Consider the following 18772-nt stretch of genomic DNA (forward strand, 5'->3'; position numbering starts at 1 on the left):
AGGGCTGTATTTCTAGCATCAGTTATTTGGAAATACTTACAAGCAGTTTATGTTTCTCTTCTCAGACACAACTGTGCTACTCCAGGGTTCTCAGCCAGGAAGATTTGCAAGCAGGTCCTGATTTAGTTTCTTTTGAAGGCAGAGAGTGGCTGAATTGATCTAACAAGATCAATCGTCCTTAACATTACCCACTGTTCTCATTCATTCATTTGCTTATTTAGTCTTTGAATCATTCATGTGTTTTACAAAAATGTATTGAGCACTTTTGTTCCAGGTACTGTTCTATTAACACTTTTGTTTTGGGTACCATTCATTAAAGTAACGATGAAAACCGCAATCACTTCTGCACCAACCTAATAGTAGGGCAAGAGTGTAAATTTGTCATCCACATAGGCTGAGATTCGAATGAGCCAATTGCACTGCCAGTTACTGCTGTGTGACCTTGGGCTAGTGACTAAGCTCTCTGAGGCTGTTTCCCTGTCTATAAAATGGGACCAGTAGCTAGCTACTTTATAGATAATGTAGGATTAAATGAGCTAGTGAATAAAATTGCTAAGCACCATGCCAGGGCCATGCTCAAGAAATGGAATTGATTATTCCTGATGTCATATCTAGGGATCAGTGAGATGTCCTTTCTGGCTGGAGTAGAAACTTCTGTCGGGAGGTTGGAGAAGAGAAGAGTGAGGCCAGCTTGCCTATCAGTGATTCTGAATGATGGAGGCACATTAAAATCTCATGAGGAGTTTGTAAAAAATGCTGATGCCTGGGTCTCACCCCCAAATATTCCAGTTTAATTGACCAGGCTGAGAAATACAGACTTAATCCTGCAACAAAGAGAAAATGAGCCCTGCTGTGGAAACTTGTCTTGGTCTGATCATTTGTCATCAGTGAATTCCAGGGAAGAACGTGTGTCTGGCGGCAGTCACCAGTGAGCAGTGAGTGATACCTTCAGGCTTGGTGTACTTAGTTAGCTGTTGGGTTGCTGCCCTCATCAGAGACTCAGAGCCCCATGAAATGGTTTGTTGAACTTGGCAAAGTAGTGTGTTATGCTTGTGTTTACTCTTTTGAACCCATGGCAAATCATTGAGCATTTTAACACACTCCCTCTGCTGCCAGATTCACAAGTTCCACATGAAGTCCCTGCAGACTGGATCCGAACTGAGGACTCGCCCCTGTTCGTAACACAGCACCGGAGAGTTCTCTTCACGTGTAATCATGTGAACGAGCGCTTCAGCTGTGAGCCTGTCCAGCCACGTTTCCAATGAGTTTCCTATTAAGTTAGCTATTTGACCTTCAAGTTATTATTTTCATTGTTTTGTTTTGATTACACCCAAGTCATTTTTCTAGAGGCAGGAGATCAGAAACAAAACAGCTACAAACTAGTGCTACTCCCAGGCTGTCCTGCCTCGCCCTCCTGGGTTTCCTGGAATTCAGTATTTTCCAGTGCCTTAAATAATGCCACTTATACTTGACACTAATGTTTAAAGAAAAAAAAAAAAACCAAAAACCTCTATTGCCCTTTACTATGGAGTCTTTCGGAATGAACTGGGATGGCTTTCTTAATTTGCACAGTCACCAGCATGCATTTGGGAAGGCTCACAGAGCACAGAAGAGGGGCCTCCACAATGGCCATGTACAATAGCGGGGATTTGGATATTGAAAGGGGGGTCAGATTAGATGAACTGTGACTTTTAACCTGCAGAGTCTGGGATTTTTTTTTGATTTGGGGAATTTGTGCTCCCCGCCATGACTTCTGACAGCAGGTACCTCTGGTAGGTGTGGCTTAGAGATTGACACCCATGCTTGGAATAGCCCTAGGGACCAAAGAATGGAAGAGAGCTAGGTTTGCCTTCACCTCAGCTTTTACTGGGGGCCACTCGAATCCTCCGATGTCTTTAAGTGTTCATTCATTATTTCTGCCATTCCTCCACCTCCAGCCCATCACACACATACCTCAAGGGCACGAATGCAGCCTTGGGTGTGGACTCTGCCGGTGCATACCCATAATTCTGGATTTGATGTCTTCCTTAGTTCCCCTTTGCTGCTGAATCGGAACAGTTAACACTTCTGCTTGTACTCGCTGCCGTGTAGTGTGATAATACTTACTATGAGGCGTAAGGTAGAGGCTTCGTTTTAGCAGAGGAAGAGCCTGCAGTACAGAAAGGCTAAGTAACTTGCCAAGGTCACCCAACTGGGAAGTGGCTGGAGCCAGAGGTGTGATGACCACGGGCCTGGCCTTTCCACCTTGGTGAGGTTGTGAGGGTGAGTTGAACCCTTGTATCAAAGCCCTCTGCTGGGGTTTCCAGGGGTGGAAGACTAAGGCTGTCTTCACAAAGGTATTTCTACCCCCATCACTGGCAGAACTGGGGAGCATGCTTTTTCAGAAGTTCACAGCATCAAGTACAAGAACACTTGCTTCTTTCTGGGGGTAGTTGTGAGAGGTTCTGATCAATTGCCGGGGCTTTCTCACATTCAGGATTGTGTGAGTGAGTTGTGTTTTTTTTTTGAGAGAGAGAGAGAGAGAGAGAGAGAGAGAGAGAGAGAGAGAGAGAGAGAGAGAGGTGTGTGTGTGTTGTGTATGACACAAAGGCTGAGACAGAGCAATAGAGGGAATGATCAGGGAGGCTCTGGAGTGCGTGTGTGATATTGAGTGTGTATCATGAGCCTGTGGTGATGGCTGATAGAGCCCATTTCCACCTTAGGGTCTTTCTTGGTTTCTAGAAATGCTCCCCAGGGATGGTTGTGGAAGGAGGGTAGAATCCAGTGGCTTGTCCAGCATGGTGTTGTCAAGTCGCCTCTCCCACACAACTTCTCTCTCTATCCTGGCCATATCCCCTGCCTTCCTAGGATTGGATATTGGGCCCCATTGGCACTATTAATCCTAGCAGGCATGGATGGGTCTTGGCAAGGCTTCTGCATCCCCTCTTCTGCAGGTGGCTTCTACACTTTCTTACCATTTCTTCTGCCTTCCATGGAGTCCAGTCTGGCCGTGGGTGGCCTCGTTGGCTATAGTTCTCTTCGGGCATGCCAGCTAACATCTAGAAAGAGTTTTGGTTCAAGAAAAGACAGTGAGTGAACAAAAAAGCCTTTTGTTGTGCAAACCAGGAACTGCACTGAATCAACTCAGACCAATTTATTGACAGGGAGATGCCAGTTTACATTTCTCATCCTCACTGCTCTGGGCTTTCAGATTCAAGAGATCAGAGGACCATTTAGTGAAGCCGTGAGCCCACGAGGTGTTTGAAATTGACTCCTAGGGAGGAAAGTTTTGAAGAACGAATCTTGTATTGACTAAATGACTCGGTTTGCAGACAGTCCTTTCAAAGAAAATATCACTTCATTTTTGAAGTGAAAAATAAGCTACTTTCTGTAAGGATTGTCCTGATCTTTAATAAAAGAGCACCCATGAGGACTGGAAAGGTACTTCGGTCCGAGATTTTTGGGAAAATGACAAAAACGCTGCTGCCTAGGGAGGCAGTGCTGTGGAAGAAATGGCAGCACCCTGGATGCCACCTAGGAGACGGAGCTGATAGAAGGCAAAGGTGTGAAGAGAATTCTCATGGGGCCACTCCTAGGCCCTAGGCCTTTTTTATTAAAATCAACAGATGGGCTGGGTGCAGAGACTCACACCTGTAATCCCAGCATTTTGGGAGGCCGAGGTCGGCCGATGGCTTGAGTTCAGGAGTTTGAGAGCAGCCTGGGCAACATGGCAAAACCGTGTCTCCAACAACAACAACAAAAAACAACAACAAAAAAACCCCCATAATAATAATAATAAATAAATAAATAATAAAAGAATTACAAAGATTAGCCAGGAGTGGTGGTGTGTGCCTGTGGTCCTAGCTACTTGGGAGACTGAGACAGGAGGATCACTTAAGCCTGGGAGGTGGAGGTTGCAGTGAGCCGAGATCTTGCCACTGCACTCCCGCCTGTGTGACAGAGCAAGACCCTGTCTCAACAAACAAACAAAATAACCAACCAACCAACCAACTAACCAAAAAACTCAACAAAGGACTCTTCCTCCCTGGAGGTTACAGAAAGAAATTCTCCCTTTTTAAAAACCCACCCTTCCTGGCACATCCTGTAAACTGGTCCTCATCCTCTCTGCTTTCCAGGCCTCTTTCTTCCAAAATGGCCCAGTGTATTCTGCTGGGCATCACGTGGCCAGTGGATGCTTAAAATCCCAGGATCTCCTCACTCATCAGCGTTTCCCTCAGACCAGAGCACTGTTTTTATAATACACATTTTCTCAAGTTCTACACGTTGTGTTATTAACCTCGAGAGCTGCAGGAGGCAATCTCTGGGAGCTGGGTCATTAGCCTGGTTGTGAAAGCCAAATGATCAGAGGGCAGAATGGGACTGTCAGACCAAACATCTGATGAAATTCAGGATTACTGTGGAGAAGTAGCTGTTGCTATAGCAACCAATCCCTACTCTCCTTTGAAATGGAAAATAAACAGCAAACAAGAAAAATAATTTAAGTTGGTGTCTGGGAAGAAGGAAGGCCTGCTTGTGGAACAGTTGAAGAAAAAGGAGAGTTTGGGTATTTTAGGATATGTTGAAACAATGGTGAAACTATCTCAAAAGCAAAACCCGAGTCATTTTTGGGTGGTTCAGTTCCATGCCTGCTTTTTCTAGAAATCTTTTCAGGTACCTTCTGGGTGACTTCATTGATCTTTCTGATTGTCCAGGTACTTAAAGTCTGTACTGTAAGGTTAGCTCTTGAATTATTTTTTAAGTATTGGTCGTTTCCAACTCGAAAGCAACTCCTTGGGGGTAATGACTGTGCCTTCTCCTCTTTTATACTCCCTTTGACACATAGCAAAATACTCAGATTGATGCCTCAAATAGGCTGATAATAAAGCTATTTCAGAAAAATCGGTGAGATTGGCTCCATTTAATGAAGGAGAACCTTTATTGGATGTAATGCGAAAAGCAGAACTGGATGATGGAGAAAGGGGGTGGAGAGTCGTGGCAGGAACATTTGCTTTTGAGTTGCACAAATTTGCCATCCAATCCCAATAAAAATGCATACAGATATGCATCAAAAGACATGCACAAAGATATCCATAGCAATACTATTCAAACAACCCTCAACTGGAAACAGCCCAAATGTCTATCAACAGTAGAATGGATAAATAAACCACACGATACATTCACATAATGGAGTACTCTAGAGCAATGAGAATGAACAATCTTTGACGACATTGAGCAACATAAATTATTCTCACAAACATATTGAATTAATGACAAAGGAAATATACTACATGATTCCTTTTTTTTTTTTTTTCTTTTTGAGACGGAGTCTCACTCTGTCACCAGGCAGGCTCACTGCAACCTCCTCCTCCTGGGTTCAAGCGATTCTTGTCCCTCAACCTCCCAAGTAGCTGGGATTACAGGTGCCCACCACCATGCCCAGCTAATTTTTTGTGTATTTAGTAGAGATGGGGTTTCGCTATGTTGGCTAGGCTGGTCTCGGTCTCCTGACCTTGTGATCCACCCGCCTCGGCATCCCAAAGTGCTGGGATTACAGCCTTGAGCCACTGCTCCTGGCTATGATTCCATTTTTTAGAACTTCAAAACTCATCTATGATTTTGGTTCATATTCCTCATATTCATGGTATTGGTGTATCTGTATCTTTGGGGAGATGATTAATGACAGAAAGAGGACATGGCAGGAGTGCTTGCAGGGGGCTGGCAATACTGTTTCTTGATGTGAGTGCTGGTGCCCTATTTATTTATTTATTTTTATTTTTTGTTTTAGAGATGAGGTCTCACTATGTTGACCAGGTTGATCTCAAGCTCCCAGCCTCAAGCAATCCTCCCATCTCGGCCTCCCAAAGTGCTGAGATTACAGGTGTGAGCCACCATGCCTGGCTTGGTTCCCTATTTATTTTATTTTATTTTATTCTTTTTGAGACAGAGTCTTGCTTTGTCGCCCAGGCTGGAGTGCAGTGGCCGGATCTCAGCTCACTGCAAGCTCCGCCTCCTGGGTTTACGCCATTCTCCTGCCTCAGCCTCCCGAGTAGCTGGGACTGCAGGCGCCCGCCACCTCGCCCGGCTAGGTTTTTGTATTTTTTAGTAGAGACGGGGTTTCACCGTGTTAGCCAGGATGGTCTCGATCTCCTGACCAAGTGATCCGCCCGTCTCGGCCTCCCAAAGTGCTGAGATTACAGGTGTGAGCCACCATGCCTGGCTTGGTTCCCTGTTTATTTTATTTTATTTTATTTTTTTTTGAGACAGAGTCTTGCTTTGTCGCCCAGGCTGGAGTGCAGTGGCCGGATCTCAGCTCACTGCAAGCTCCGCCTCCCGGGTTTACGCCATTCTCCTGCCTCAGCCTCCCGAGTAGCTGGGACTGCAGGCGCCCGCCACCTCGCCCGGCTAGGTTTTTGTATTTTTTAGTAGAGACGGGGTTTCACCGTGTTAGCCAGGATGGTCTCGATCTCCTGACCTCGTGATCCGCCCGTCTCGGCCTCCCAAAGTGCTGGGATTACAGGCTTGAGCCACCGCGCCCGGCCCGGTTCCCTATTTATAAAGTAGGGATAACATGGATCCCTATCTCATAAGATTGTTGTGAGGAATAAGTGTTTTAATCCATGACATGTAGTAACTGTTCAATAAATGTTAACTATTCTTATTACAAGCCTTCTAGGGAAGGAGAGATCCCTGTCTGGGAAGTCTCCTGGAAAAAATTGAGCCCTGAACAATTTCGTAGGTCCAGGATCCTGGATGCTGTCCTGTGCCTTGCTCCTGTCTCTTGGATTGTTCTCGGCGATGTTTGGTTGCCTGTCTGGCTCGCCTGCAGCTCCCTGTGGGCCTTCAAGGTCTTGTGTTTCATCCATCGCCCTCTTGTTTCTCTCCTCCTAGTCTCTGGCCCTGCCAGTTGCTGGTGCTTCTGTTTCTGCTCTGTTCCCTTCCTCTTGCTGACCCTTCTACCTGGCCCGCCTTTCCTTCCCTCCAAACTGGGAAAAGTCTTCTTTCGGTATCCCCAGTGCCATCTGCATAGTAGGTGCTTTCTGCTGTGCTAAATCCAGGCTCTGCACCACCTGGCCATGGCCCCAGTGCTGTGGGCTGACTTAGGCTGAGCTAAGTTTCTATTCAGGGATTTAATTTTCCTGGTAGGCCTGGCATGTCAAGGGGCATAGTTTTCCTTACCGTTCTGGAGCCACCAGGCTTCTGGGTAAAACTGTCTGGCCAAGAGACACAGGCTTTCATTTTTCAGAAAGGAAACCCTTCCCAACTGGTAGAAAATAAGCTTTTGCTTAGTGACTAATAACATAAACACAGACAAGATTTCTGGGCTTATAAATAACCAGTTGTAAAAGTGCCCAAGGGAAGCAGCCGTTTTTTGCTAGAAGAATGGCCAAGAGTATCCCTGTCACCTTGTAGATAGTGACCTTAAGCATGGGCAAAGGAGCGTTGGGCCAAGGGTGCGGAAGCTGCTCATTCTTCAGTATTAATTCCCGAGGCCTTGCTCTTATGCATTATAAATCCTAGACTATTCTGGAAAAATAACACCCGCTCTCTAAGGTCCTTTCCTTCTCGAAAATGCTGTGATTCTGCGGCAGCCACAACATGTTTTAAAGAGCGATGCCAGCAGGAAGAGGAAAGTCTTAGGGTTTTGTTTTGCTAGAGCTGCCTAAGTGGCTGATGAAGTAATTATGAGAACAGCTTCCATTTGTTGAGCACTGGCCGAGGCACCGTGCTGAGGGCGAGAGACCTGTGAGGAAATTACTAGTCTCATTGGACTGATGAGGAGGCCGAGGGTCAGAGGAGTTGAGATATATGAGTAGTAATGGAGTGACTGAGAGCTTGGGGGCAGCAGTCAGACTGCTGGATGCAGTGCTGGCTGTGCCTCGTACTCCCTGTGGTTACGGGAATTATTATTCACCTTGTCCCCAGGTGTTCTCATCTGTAAAACGGGGATCTTCATAGTTTCAAATCCTTATGATGTAATTCATGCAGAATGCTTGTTAGCATGGTGCCTGCACATGGTAAGCCTACAGCAAATTTTGCTGTTACTAAGAAAGGCTTCAAGAAGCTTCATCTGTAACACCCCCAGCCTGCTTGATGAAACACTGAGGCTTGAAGTCTAGGAATCTTGTTTACTGTCAGTTCATTTAAAGTGGCAGTCAGGGCCTTGACCATGAGACATGGGCTGCTTCCTATGAGGAACTGGGGGATGGTGTCCCAGAGCCAGGCCTGACCGCTCGGACAGTTCTCTGACCACCTTGCTCGCTGGCCCTGCCTGAGAGAGTGAGGGGCCAGTTTTGTCCCTCGGATATCATCTCATTCATCCAGTGCTTCCCGAACTGGCTCCATATGAGTTCTTCTGGATGCCGATTGGGGGACTGAAATGGCCCAATCAACTGGCAGAACTCTGAGTTAAGGAAACCAGGCTCTCTGAGGACAATCAAGTATTAACATTTGGCTTGTGTTTGACCATGGAATTCTTTTCTTCTTCAAGACAGCTTGCAGAATGAGTACCCCATGGAATATGCATTTGGAACTATTTCTTGACCCCTCCAAATGCAGTCAGTAGGGAGGCAAGTGTGAAAGGCTGGCAACCAGTAAGGATGGGGGTAAGGGGTGTCCTTGGAGGTGAGACAGGTGGACAGATTTGCGACATATTTTATTTTATTTTTATTTTATTTTTGAGATGAAATCTCACTCAGTTGTCTAGGCTGGAGTGCAGTGGTGTGATCTCGGCTCACTGCAACCTCCACCTCCTGGGTTTAAGCTATTCCTCAGCCTCCCCAGTAACTGGGATTACAGGCACCTGCCACTACGCCTGGCTAATTTTTTATATTTTTTGTAGAGATGGTTTCACCGTGTTGGCCAGTCTGGTAACTTCTGGCCTCAAGTGATCCACCTGCTTCAGCCTCCCAAAATGCTGGGATTACAGGCGTGAGCCACCGTGCCCGGCTGGACTCGGGATATATTGTAGAGACAGGATCAGTAGGACTTATTGATGGAAGCTGCTTAGTAAAATATTTGGTGTATTGGACTGTATTGAGCCGAATTGTGTTTACGTCTCCTTGATACCAAATCAGTCAGTTGGAGAGGGAAGAATCCAGCCATTGAAACAGCCCTTCTGCCTGTGTGAGGCAAGTGGTCCACACCTCCCGATAGTCACTGTAGGGCCAGAGGCTTTGGCTCCCTTAAAGACGTACCAGACTCTTTGGGCTGTGAGGCTTCTTGTTTATTTATCTGTCAAAGTACTTTCCTTCTTCCTACATCCCTTCTTTTTAAAATTAGAAAACCTGCTGCCCTCTCCAGGGCCTATCACTCTTTCGTTTTTGGGGCCTGAGCCATGCATCCCGAGGCAGTCGGGATGTTTCCAGTTTCCAGAGTTTATTGTTAATGAAAAGTGCACAACAGGCTGAAATCCCTGGCAGGAGCCAAAGCTGCAGGGTACACCGAGGCCAGCAGACGCTGGAGCAGCCAATTTTATCTGGATGTTCTCTCCTCCTTCTCCCTACCCTCCTCCTTCCCCTTCATTTTATCAGGGAGGTTTGGCTGGACTTGAAGGAGCCAAAAAGGAACTGGAGGTGTCTGAGCTTCTAGCAGCCAGCAACAAGGTATGGGAGGACAGGGAACCCAGGCCTAGGATAGGTTCCAGGTTAACTCAGTTCTTCATTGAATGTGTGTCTGCCTTGGTGCTAGGCTCTGGGGATGAATTAGTATTGATAGCAACAATACTAGCTAACATTATTGAGTGTATGCTGTAAGGGGAAGGCCTTGTAAACACTGAACATACCTGATATCAGGAAGTCCTCCCAGCAGTTCTAAATACTTGCTAATATTATTCATGTTTTATAGTTGACTAAACTGAGGCCCAGAGAGGGCAAGCAACATCCCTAGAATCACACAGCTCTAGGAGTATCTCATTCCAACACTAGAGTTTTTAGCTCTGTCCATCTAGGCAGAGGACATGGATATGTAAACCAGGAAATAAACCATAGCACAGTTTGCATGTGCTATGAGGCAAGTAGTGACTAGTGCAATGGGAGGGGTGCTGTGGAAACCACGTATGAGCACATTCTTGGCTAATGAATTAGGGTGCTGGGCATAGGGGCCCTGATGGAAATGTTAGAAAAGTGGATGAGATGGAGGGAGGTAGGCAGGGGACCTTCAGGGAGGGTCTTGGGTACCCTGCAAAGGTTTTTGTACTATATCCCTTAAGAGTGATGATGGATTTCAAAACAAATACTGCTTATTTTATCCTTGCTCAAAGGACATCTTATGTGAAAGTCCAAAGTATGAAACAGGTGGCAATGGAGTGGCTTTGGACAGCCTGTCATTTGTGGCCTCCCTTCTCCCTGCCTCCATGCATGGGTCCCTGGCCATCTGCCTGGAACCCTGACTTTGAACATCACAGCTAGACAGCATCAGAGTTGGAGAGAAAGAAGCATTTACAAGCATTTGGGGAGACTGTTTCCTTGGTGGTGCGGAGGTTCAGTGAGAAGGGGCTGGACCTGGTGGCAGGGAACTGGCTTGAGATGACAGTAGCAGCAGCTCGGCAGGCTGTGGCGTTAGGTCCCCATCCATGCTGGGGACCGGAGCCTTGCTGATTACAGCCAGCTCTTTGGGAGGCCATCCATCTAATGGTTCTGCACTTGATCTTTGAAGCCAAACTGCCTGATTGCAGGCTGTGCCAGATTCTTAACCTCTGTAGGACTCAGTGTCTTCATCTTTCAAACGGTAAAATTACAGATATTTCCCTGATCATTTGTTGTAGGGTTTAAACGAGTCAGTACATGTGAGGTACTTAAAACCTTACACACAAACTTGGTGCATAGTAAGTGCTATATTGTTATTTATTATTAATGTTCAAAAATGCCTTTATGTAGTTTGAGTTTACTCATTTAATAAATAGTAACTGAGCTCCTACTATGTTACTATGTGCCAAATGCTGTTCTGGGTGCTGAGGATACACCAGTGAGTGAAACTGGTTAACCCCCTTTTACATTTGACTGGGGAGACAGAATAAATAAATATGTGGAATGGATGTGTAGTAGGGCTGAGAGGGGCCCGTGGGATCGTACACAACCTGGTGGGCGACATTAAAAGTTTTGGGTTTTATTTGCCTGAGATGGGAAGTTATAAAGAGATGACAAGATTGAGCACCCATTTTGGGGTCAGAGTAGCTCTATTAGGACTGGGTACCTGGTCTATATCCAATGGTTAATAAATTATTAGTAGTGTTTATTGTTACCCATCATTGTGTCTACAGGAGAGCCGTTCCAGGAGAGGGTTGTGAGAATGATCTTACAAGGACAGTGGGGTCCTCAGAAAAGAGAACCACATTTCCCTTAGCATGACAAAGGCGTGTCCAGGAACAATGGTGGTGACACACACCATTGCCCACCTGGCAGGACAGCACACCCAGAGCCTCGTGATGCTGAATTGACTGATTGGTCCTCTGCCTGGCGACGTCTCTATTGTCCTCTCTCGCATTCTCTGTAGCATAAGTGAGCTTGTTGGCTAAACAGGGTGTTTGTGTATTGCTGTTTTCCCTCTGCAGTGTTTGAGAACAAAGATAAGATTGTGATCATCATGGAATATGCAAGCAAAGGGGAGCTGTACGATTACATCAGTGAGCGGCGGCGCCTCAGTGAGAGGGAGACCCGGCACTTCTTCCGGCAGATCGTCTCCGCCGTGCACTATTGTCACAAGGTACGGCTGCGACTGGCCCGCAGCTTTGACCATAGATGGTTTTTGTGGCACTGCATGATTTTTTTCCTGTTATAAAAGTGATATCTGTTCATGGCAACGTGTATGGAGAATTTATGAACTAGAAATAAGAAAATTACCATCACCCACGATTCTGGAATCCAGGGATAACCCATTTTTGACATTTTTGCTTGTTTCCTTTCAGTTTTCTTCCTCCTCCTTCTCACATTTTTTTTTTTTAGGCAAACTCTTAATTTTGAATAATTTTAGATTTACAGGAAAGTTTCAAAGGTAGTACAGAGAGTTCCCATCTATGCCTCACTCAGTTTACCCTAATATTGACATCTTACATGTCTGTGATACGTTTGTCAAAATGGAGACACCAATGACCTTTTTCTGTTCCAGCATCCAATCTAGGGTACCACACTGGATTCAATTTTACATCGTTTGTGTCATGCTTTTTTACTTAATATTTTGATCTAAATGTTTTCCTATATTATTAAAAATTCTTTGTGATTCTTGATCGTTGGACATTGAGGCTGTTTCTAATTTCTGGTTATTACAAACAGTGATCAATATCTTTACATATGAATATTTTCCTCTCATGTGAATAATTTACTTAAGAGAGATTCCAAAAGTAGAATTACTGGGAGAAATGTTCTTGAAACCTTTCTATACTCTTGGTCCCTTTTCTTGCATAGGTCACCTACATGCACATACATCTTATTACAGCACACCTTGATGGGATGTGCTCAGAAGATAATCCAAGCTAGTTGGGAGGCTGAGTGGGGAGGATTGCTTGAACCCAGGAGTTCAAGACCAGCCAGGGCAACATAGCAAGATCCAGCTTTGAAAAACTTTTTTAAAAGTAGGCAGGCATGAGGTTGCACACCTGTAGTCCCAGCTGTTTGGGAGGCTGAGGCAGGAGGATCCCTTGAGCACAGCAGTTTGGGGCTGTAGTGAGCTATGATGTTGCCACTGTTCTCCAGCCTGGGTGACAAAGTGAGACCCCACCTCCAAAATAATAATAATAATAATATAGCCACAGTAGAGTCACTCTTGGTTTCTGGAAAAGGCATGAAGAACACAGATAATTACAAGCCATGTCTCAGCCATTATTGTTATTAATCATTGTGGCCATGATTTTCATCTCATCCAGACTTTCTCCAGATCTGTCACACCCTGAACAGTCATTTACTTTGAGGATAATGTGACTTGAGTCCAACAGGGCATCCAAAACAGAGTCAACTTGTTTATACAAATAATTGCAACATGGGGCCTCCTGGTTTGTTAAATATTGTATTTAATTGAGAGTGGCTCTGTAAGTAATTAGAAGACAGTCACTCCAATCTGAAACCCTTAACCCATGTGAACATTGTTTGACCTCTCTTTGTTGACTCAAAACGTGCTCATGATTTGAATCGTATAATATTTTGTATTTCGTCATCAGGTATCATTGTAAATCACCATAGAGATGATATTTTTGTTATTTGAAGTGTATGAACACTTGGATTCTGTATGAATGAGGCTTTATTAGACTCATTTCATCTTATTACGAAAACCAGGAATGAAGCAATGTAAACCAAACTGTTCCTGATATTTACAATTAATGGAATCAGGCGCCTTGTAGTCGACATCTTTCTTCTAAGAGACTTGGCTTTGTGCATTTCTGAATTCAGAAGGCCTCCTTGCAGGCTTGAATTAGAAAAAGATTAGTAGAAATACATGTTTTCATTTCTCCCTCTGAGCAGTGCTTTTGGAGATATTAAGAATGGTCAAATGAAAAGGAAAATAAACAAGAAAGAACCACCCATAAACATGCCTGTTGGTTCACTCAGAAGAGCAGCTTTGATTGCAGATGTCCTTTATGCTGAATGATGTTCAGAATCATTCAGTGCCCCCCGCTACTTGTCCACGCACCCCCAAATAGCCAGTTCTTTCAGGCCCACTGCTCTTCCCATGCCCACCCACCCCCTAAAAAGATAATTAAAAAGATAGTCTCAAAAAAGAATGAAGAAGACCAATGGTTACTGCTGTGTAGACCGACAGCCAATTGGCTGATGACTGCTTTTCACACTTCAGCTGGCTGGCTGCTGGTCATTGAAGTTCAGCCTCCAGCCTTGCCAGAGTTTGCCTGAATGGAAAGGTCAGGCAGGACGGCAGCCACCTGCTTCGGTCAGGCCAGTGGTCCCGGTCTCATTGGTCTGCGCTCACGCTTCACCTTTCACCCAGCCCAGAGTCCTGCTGAGCAGAGAGGGACTTCCTAAGTCTTCTCTCCAGGCTGCTTAGGAAATGTTATCCTCAGGTCACATCAAAATGAGTCGCAATAGATTGAGCCAGATGTCTTTCCAGCATTGGGTAGGCAGGCAGGCACACAGACAGACAGACAGACAGACGAGGAGTGCCTGTGAGCCCCACAAGTCTTGAGTCCCCAGCAGAGAAATCTGCTTCTTCCCTGGGAATCCCATCCCAGACAGACATTGTTTGCCGCTGCCTGGGATTATATTGCTTTCACACAGTGGAATTACATTCCGACAAAGAATCCCCCTGCTGTTTTACAGGCTCTGGGGGAAAACAGATTCCAGTCATTTTTCCCTTAACCACACAGCAAGTGACTAATGCTCTCCTGTCGCTGATCGGTTGCTGGCGGGGGAGCGTCAAGACAGTGAGAGCAGCCTGAAGGATGGAGGCGAAGACCACCGGGCTGGCGCATTTCTTTAATCTGTCAGACATTTCCCTTTGCGCACCCTCCTTCTTCCTCTTTCTCTCTTGTTCTCATCCCAGCCGCTCCCATTCAATTCCCTCTTTGTCTTCTCATTTCAGAACGGTGTGGTCCACCGGGACTTGAAGCTGGAAAATATACTGCTCGATGACAACTGCAATATTAAGGTAAAGCTCTTGTCTCGTTGATTGATGTGCGGGGCCTGGGTCTTGCAGCCTTGTGGAGGCTTAACCCGCTCCAAGCCGCAGCCTGGAAATAAGGCAGCCACTTCCTACCTGGCAGGCTGGTGGGGAAGAGTCTCTTTGCTTGAGCTCAAAGTCCAGTTCAAACAATTAAATTCGACAAGCAGTTGATCTCCTACTACATGCTGGGCATTGTTCTTTCTCCCTGGGTAAGATGAGATGACTGAGATACAGTGTCTCTCCTCAGGAAGCTCATAGTCTAAAATCATCACCATAACAATACTTTTAGCAACCAATAGATACATGTGTATTTTATATTTTTGCCTGATATCACTTAAGTTCAATCTTTATGACAACTCTACAGGGTAGGTACTGTGATTTACATAATTTCACAGATAGGGCAACCGAGGCACAGAAAAACTAAGTAATTTGCCCAAGGTAATCCAATGGTAAAGAGTGGAGTTGGGATTTGAACCCATGTCTCTCTGATTCATGAGCCCAAATTCAAGTTGCTTTGCTTGATTTTCTAGCAGGGCCCTAAATTATTTTAGAGCTGGAACTGTTTTCCTGGCCATTTCTTTGTCACTCTCCACCCTGTCTCCTACTTCTCCCTCTCCACCTTCCCACTCCTGAAACCAGCCATGGACTTGGGAAGCTGACCAAAATGGGAATGGTGCTTGCTGTTGGGAAATAGCAAGTTCTGGAGTTTACTCACACAGAGAGTATTATTGCTGGCTGCTGCTGGAGCTGGAGAAAGCTCTCCTGGCCCGCAGGGTTCAAGTGCCTCCCGGGGAGCCCTCTGAATGTCCTTTTGACCACGTCTACAAAATAAGCAAATAAGGTTTCAAAATAAACGGAGCTCACTGCATGGGTTTCATTATGAAACGGCCTGAGTACTTTCGGCACCAGCAGGAGCCTTCCAATTGGCCGCTGGTGATGTTAGTGGCTTATCCCTGGTCCCTGGACAAAGCATGGGAATGATTTTTTGTTGTCGCTGCTATCAGTGGAGGAGCGTGTGATGAGACTTATTTCCTTGCTTGGAAGGATGGAGTCGCTTTGGTGTTGGGATTCTCTGTACAGATCATGGCGGCAACCATTAGTCACCATCATCCTTTGAGAGGCCCCTGGAAACCATGACCCAGTGACCTCTTGCTCTTGAAGACTGGTTGACCGTAGTCACATGCAGTCCATAGAATAAGGAGGAAATAGTTGGTCGAAGTAGTTCTCCATGGGAATAGGAAGTGGAATCTCAGGGTCTATTTCTGGCAAAGTGGTTGGATTATTCTAGAAGGAGCACTGGTTATAGAGTTAGGAAATTCTGGGCTGTGTGGCTTACTAGCTTCTTGAGACTGGGAAAACCACTTAACCTTGTTTCCTCAACTGTAAAATAGGGTAACAGTACTACCCACAGGCCTGCTTAGAGTAGTGAATGAGACATTCTGTGTTTAGTTTTGTAAACTGCTAAGCACTCGTGTCCGAATGAGTCAAAGTTAAAAGCAGTGGCTTTGGAGTTAGATATTGCAACCCTGCCCCTTAGTAATGGCAAGATTTGGGGTAAGTTTCTTGATGATTTAGGCTTTAGTTTCCTCATCTGTCAAGTAGGGATGCCAGTTCCTATCTCTGCAGATTATTGTTTATTTGTTCTTTTTTTTTTTTTGATGAATATTTTCTGAACAGTTACTGTGTGCAATGTCCTGTGCCCAGTCCTGGGGAGTCCATAACAAACGTGAAGATTTTAGACAATACTACAATCAAAGCAATTCACGCTTAACTGTTACTATACCGGGAGCCTGCTTAAGTGGATGGCTACTGGAGAGGGAATTAAACTGGAAGTCAGCTGCTCTGAAGATGCCTAGGTCCTGGGGAGTGGTGATCAGGTCATGGCTGAAAAATTGGTCCTGGCTTGAGGGCCACATTTTTCTAAGGGTTTGTGTCATCAACCTTATTGACTTCCTCTCCAGATTTCTTCCTGCCACCTGCCCCCAGAGCGCTCAAAACTAAATGTCAGCTTTACAAGGCCTGGAATGTGAGCCTCTTGCCTAGGGATTGGGTTCTATGGTGCAGTGTGACCCCTTGGTCCCATGATGTATTCCCAGAAGTGATAAGACACATAGCTTTCTATGCAATCATAGAATTCCCTAATGGAGGAAAAGAATGATTAGAATTCTGAAAGCAATTGTGCAGGGAAACAGTGAGGCAGGAGCCCAGAAGAATGGCTTCGTTTGTGTAAGCAAAAGGGCAATGATGTTGGGCCTGACAGTTCCCCTGCACCAAGTTCTTCGACCTGGGGTCCCTGTGCATGATGGAGGGAAAGAGCACACACACAAAACAGTATTAACAAGGAAGGCTTAGGCATACACTTTTCCTTAAGAATTTCTAATCCTGGCATTTCCCAAGGTAAGCACGGGTACGCATGCACACATACATCCCAAAGAGAAACCAGATCTTCCCATTATCAACGCTTTTAAATTCCTTTCCTCCTTGTTCAAGGAATCCTACTCAGATCTGAGAATCTACATCTTCAAAGAACTTTGGGGGTCATTTTCCAACCCCTTGTTTTAATGATTAGACCCAGAGAGTCTAGATGATAATGCCCATGACCACGCAGTGACTCAGTCTAGACTAAATTATTGTGTCTTTGCTTCCCCAGAGTGTAGACTAGTGCTTGGCACACAGTAGGTACTTCAAAATGGTTTGACTTTGGAATAAAGGAATGACGAGCCGGGATTAGAACTCATGTGTCTGACTTCAGGCAAATTATCTTTTCATCATCTCCCATCCACTTCCAAGGTTTTAGAAAATGTGATTCAGATGGTCTTGATTTGTCTTCTGGTGGTATATGTTCAACTCTTCCTGACTCAGCATTTTGCTGAAACATATTTAGAAAGGACCCTTGCTGACAAAGGCAGGCAGACACATGGCCACAAGCTGGCCTCCATGCTCAAGAGAGCCCCTGCCATCCGTGTCTGGACCTGGGGGACCACGGACACATGAGCCACCAATGAACGGGACATGAGCAGCAAGGTCCTCTCTTGGAGCTCCCTCTGGTGCCTCTCTAAGTGTGGATCCATCTTCCATGTTTCAAGTGTGGAGGACTTTGGCCTAGGAAGCCTATATAAATGCTACTGGTTTAAACTTGTCATATGTCGCTGCAATGGTGGGGAGAGCCATGTAGCTCATTCCTCTCCCCTTCCCTGCCTGATGTTGATTTGCAGAGAGCACATCTGGCCTTGAAAATTATTTATCTGGCCACTGCCAGAGGGTGTGGCTTCTAAAAATATTCACACAGTCGGTCAGCAGAAAGAATGAGAGCAATGTGCTGCTTTGGGCTGCATTCCGCACTCTGGAAGCCTGTCTACTAAAATAGACACCCAGCACAGCATTAATTTGCAATTAATAAAAAACGGGCCAAATACACAGCCCACTCTCTGAGAGAATGGAATGCTGACAATTCCCATAGAAGGCTCCTGTAAAAATGTCTTACAATGAGAAGAGGTCCAGGCACCAGGGTCAGCCGACCTCCTCCGAGAGGGCTGGGAATCTGGTGAGCTCCCAGGGCTCAGAACAGAGGGGCTTAAGGGAAATGGCCTGCTGCCCCTTATGACAATGGAAACATGGCTGCTGTGGATAAGAAAAGAAGCTTTGAATGGCCAGGGCCAAGAAGAGATAGAAACCTCTGAAGCTTAACAAGACCAAGTGGGGCAGCTCAGAGTCAGCCTCTGGGCTTTGATGATATGAGTGTGAGAGCTGTATTCATGCATGAATTAATCAATTCATGTGTTGTGTGTATGTGTCCATGCACACCTGCATTCACTCATCCATTCCTGCATTTATTCACTGAGGAATTGAATATCTCTTCTGGGCAATATTTATTTGATCAGAAATATTCATTAAGGTCCTACTGTGTACTTGGCCCTGTGCTGGGGATGTAATAGAGAACTAGCTGGCCAAATTTCTGACTTGGAACTCAGGATCTAGCAGTTGTTAAACTGCAGTGATAATGAGCCGTGAGGAGGATACAGAAGTCAGTGAAGAAGAGAAGGTACCTGCTCTAGTGAGCTTAAAATTCCAGTTGGAGACACAGCAATCAACAAATAAACACATCATGTAATTGGCTGGCAGTGAAGAAAATCCATGCAGGGTGACAATGAAGAATAGAGTTGCTCTTTTAGCTAGAGTGCTCAGGGAAGGC

The 18772-nt window shown here is 45.5% G+C and overlaps 1 protein-coding gene across 1 annotated transcript in view; it reads left to right on the top strand.

The window, feature by feature from the left end:
• The window catches only part of NUAK1 (NUAK family kinase 1), a 78500-nt gene that overhangs the window by 42826 nt on the left and 16902 nt on the right, over positions 1-18772 (top strand). Inside the window, exons 3-4 of the mRNA XM_010367514.2 lie at positions 11528-11679; positions 14500-14565. Coding sequence (XP_010365816.1) covers positions 11528-11679; positions 14500-14565 — 218 coding nt within the window. The remainder of the gene's footprint in view (positions 1-11527; positions 11680-14499; positions 14566-18772) is intronic.

The sequence above is a fragment of the Rhinopithecus roxellana genome, chromosome 10 (genome assembly GCF_007565055.1).
Source record: "Rhinopithecus roxellana isolate Shanxi Qingling chromosome 10, ASM756505v1, whole genome shotgun sequence".
NCBI lineage: Eukaryota > Metazoa > Chordata > Mammalia > Primates > Cercopithecidae > Rhinopithecus > Rhinopithecus roxellana.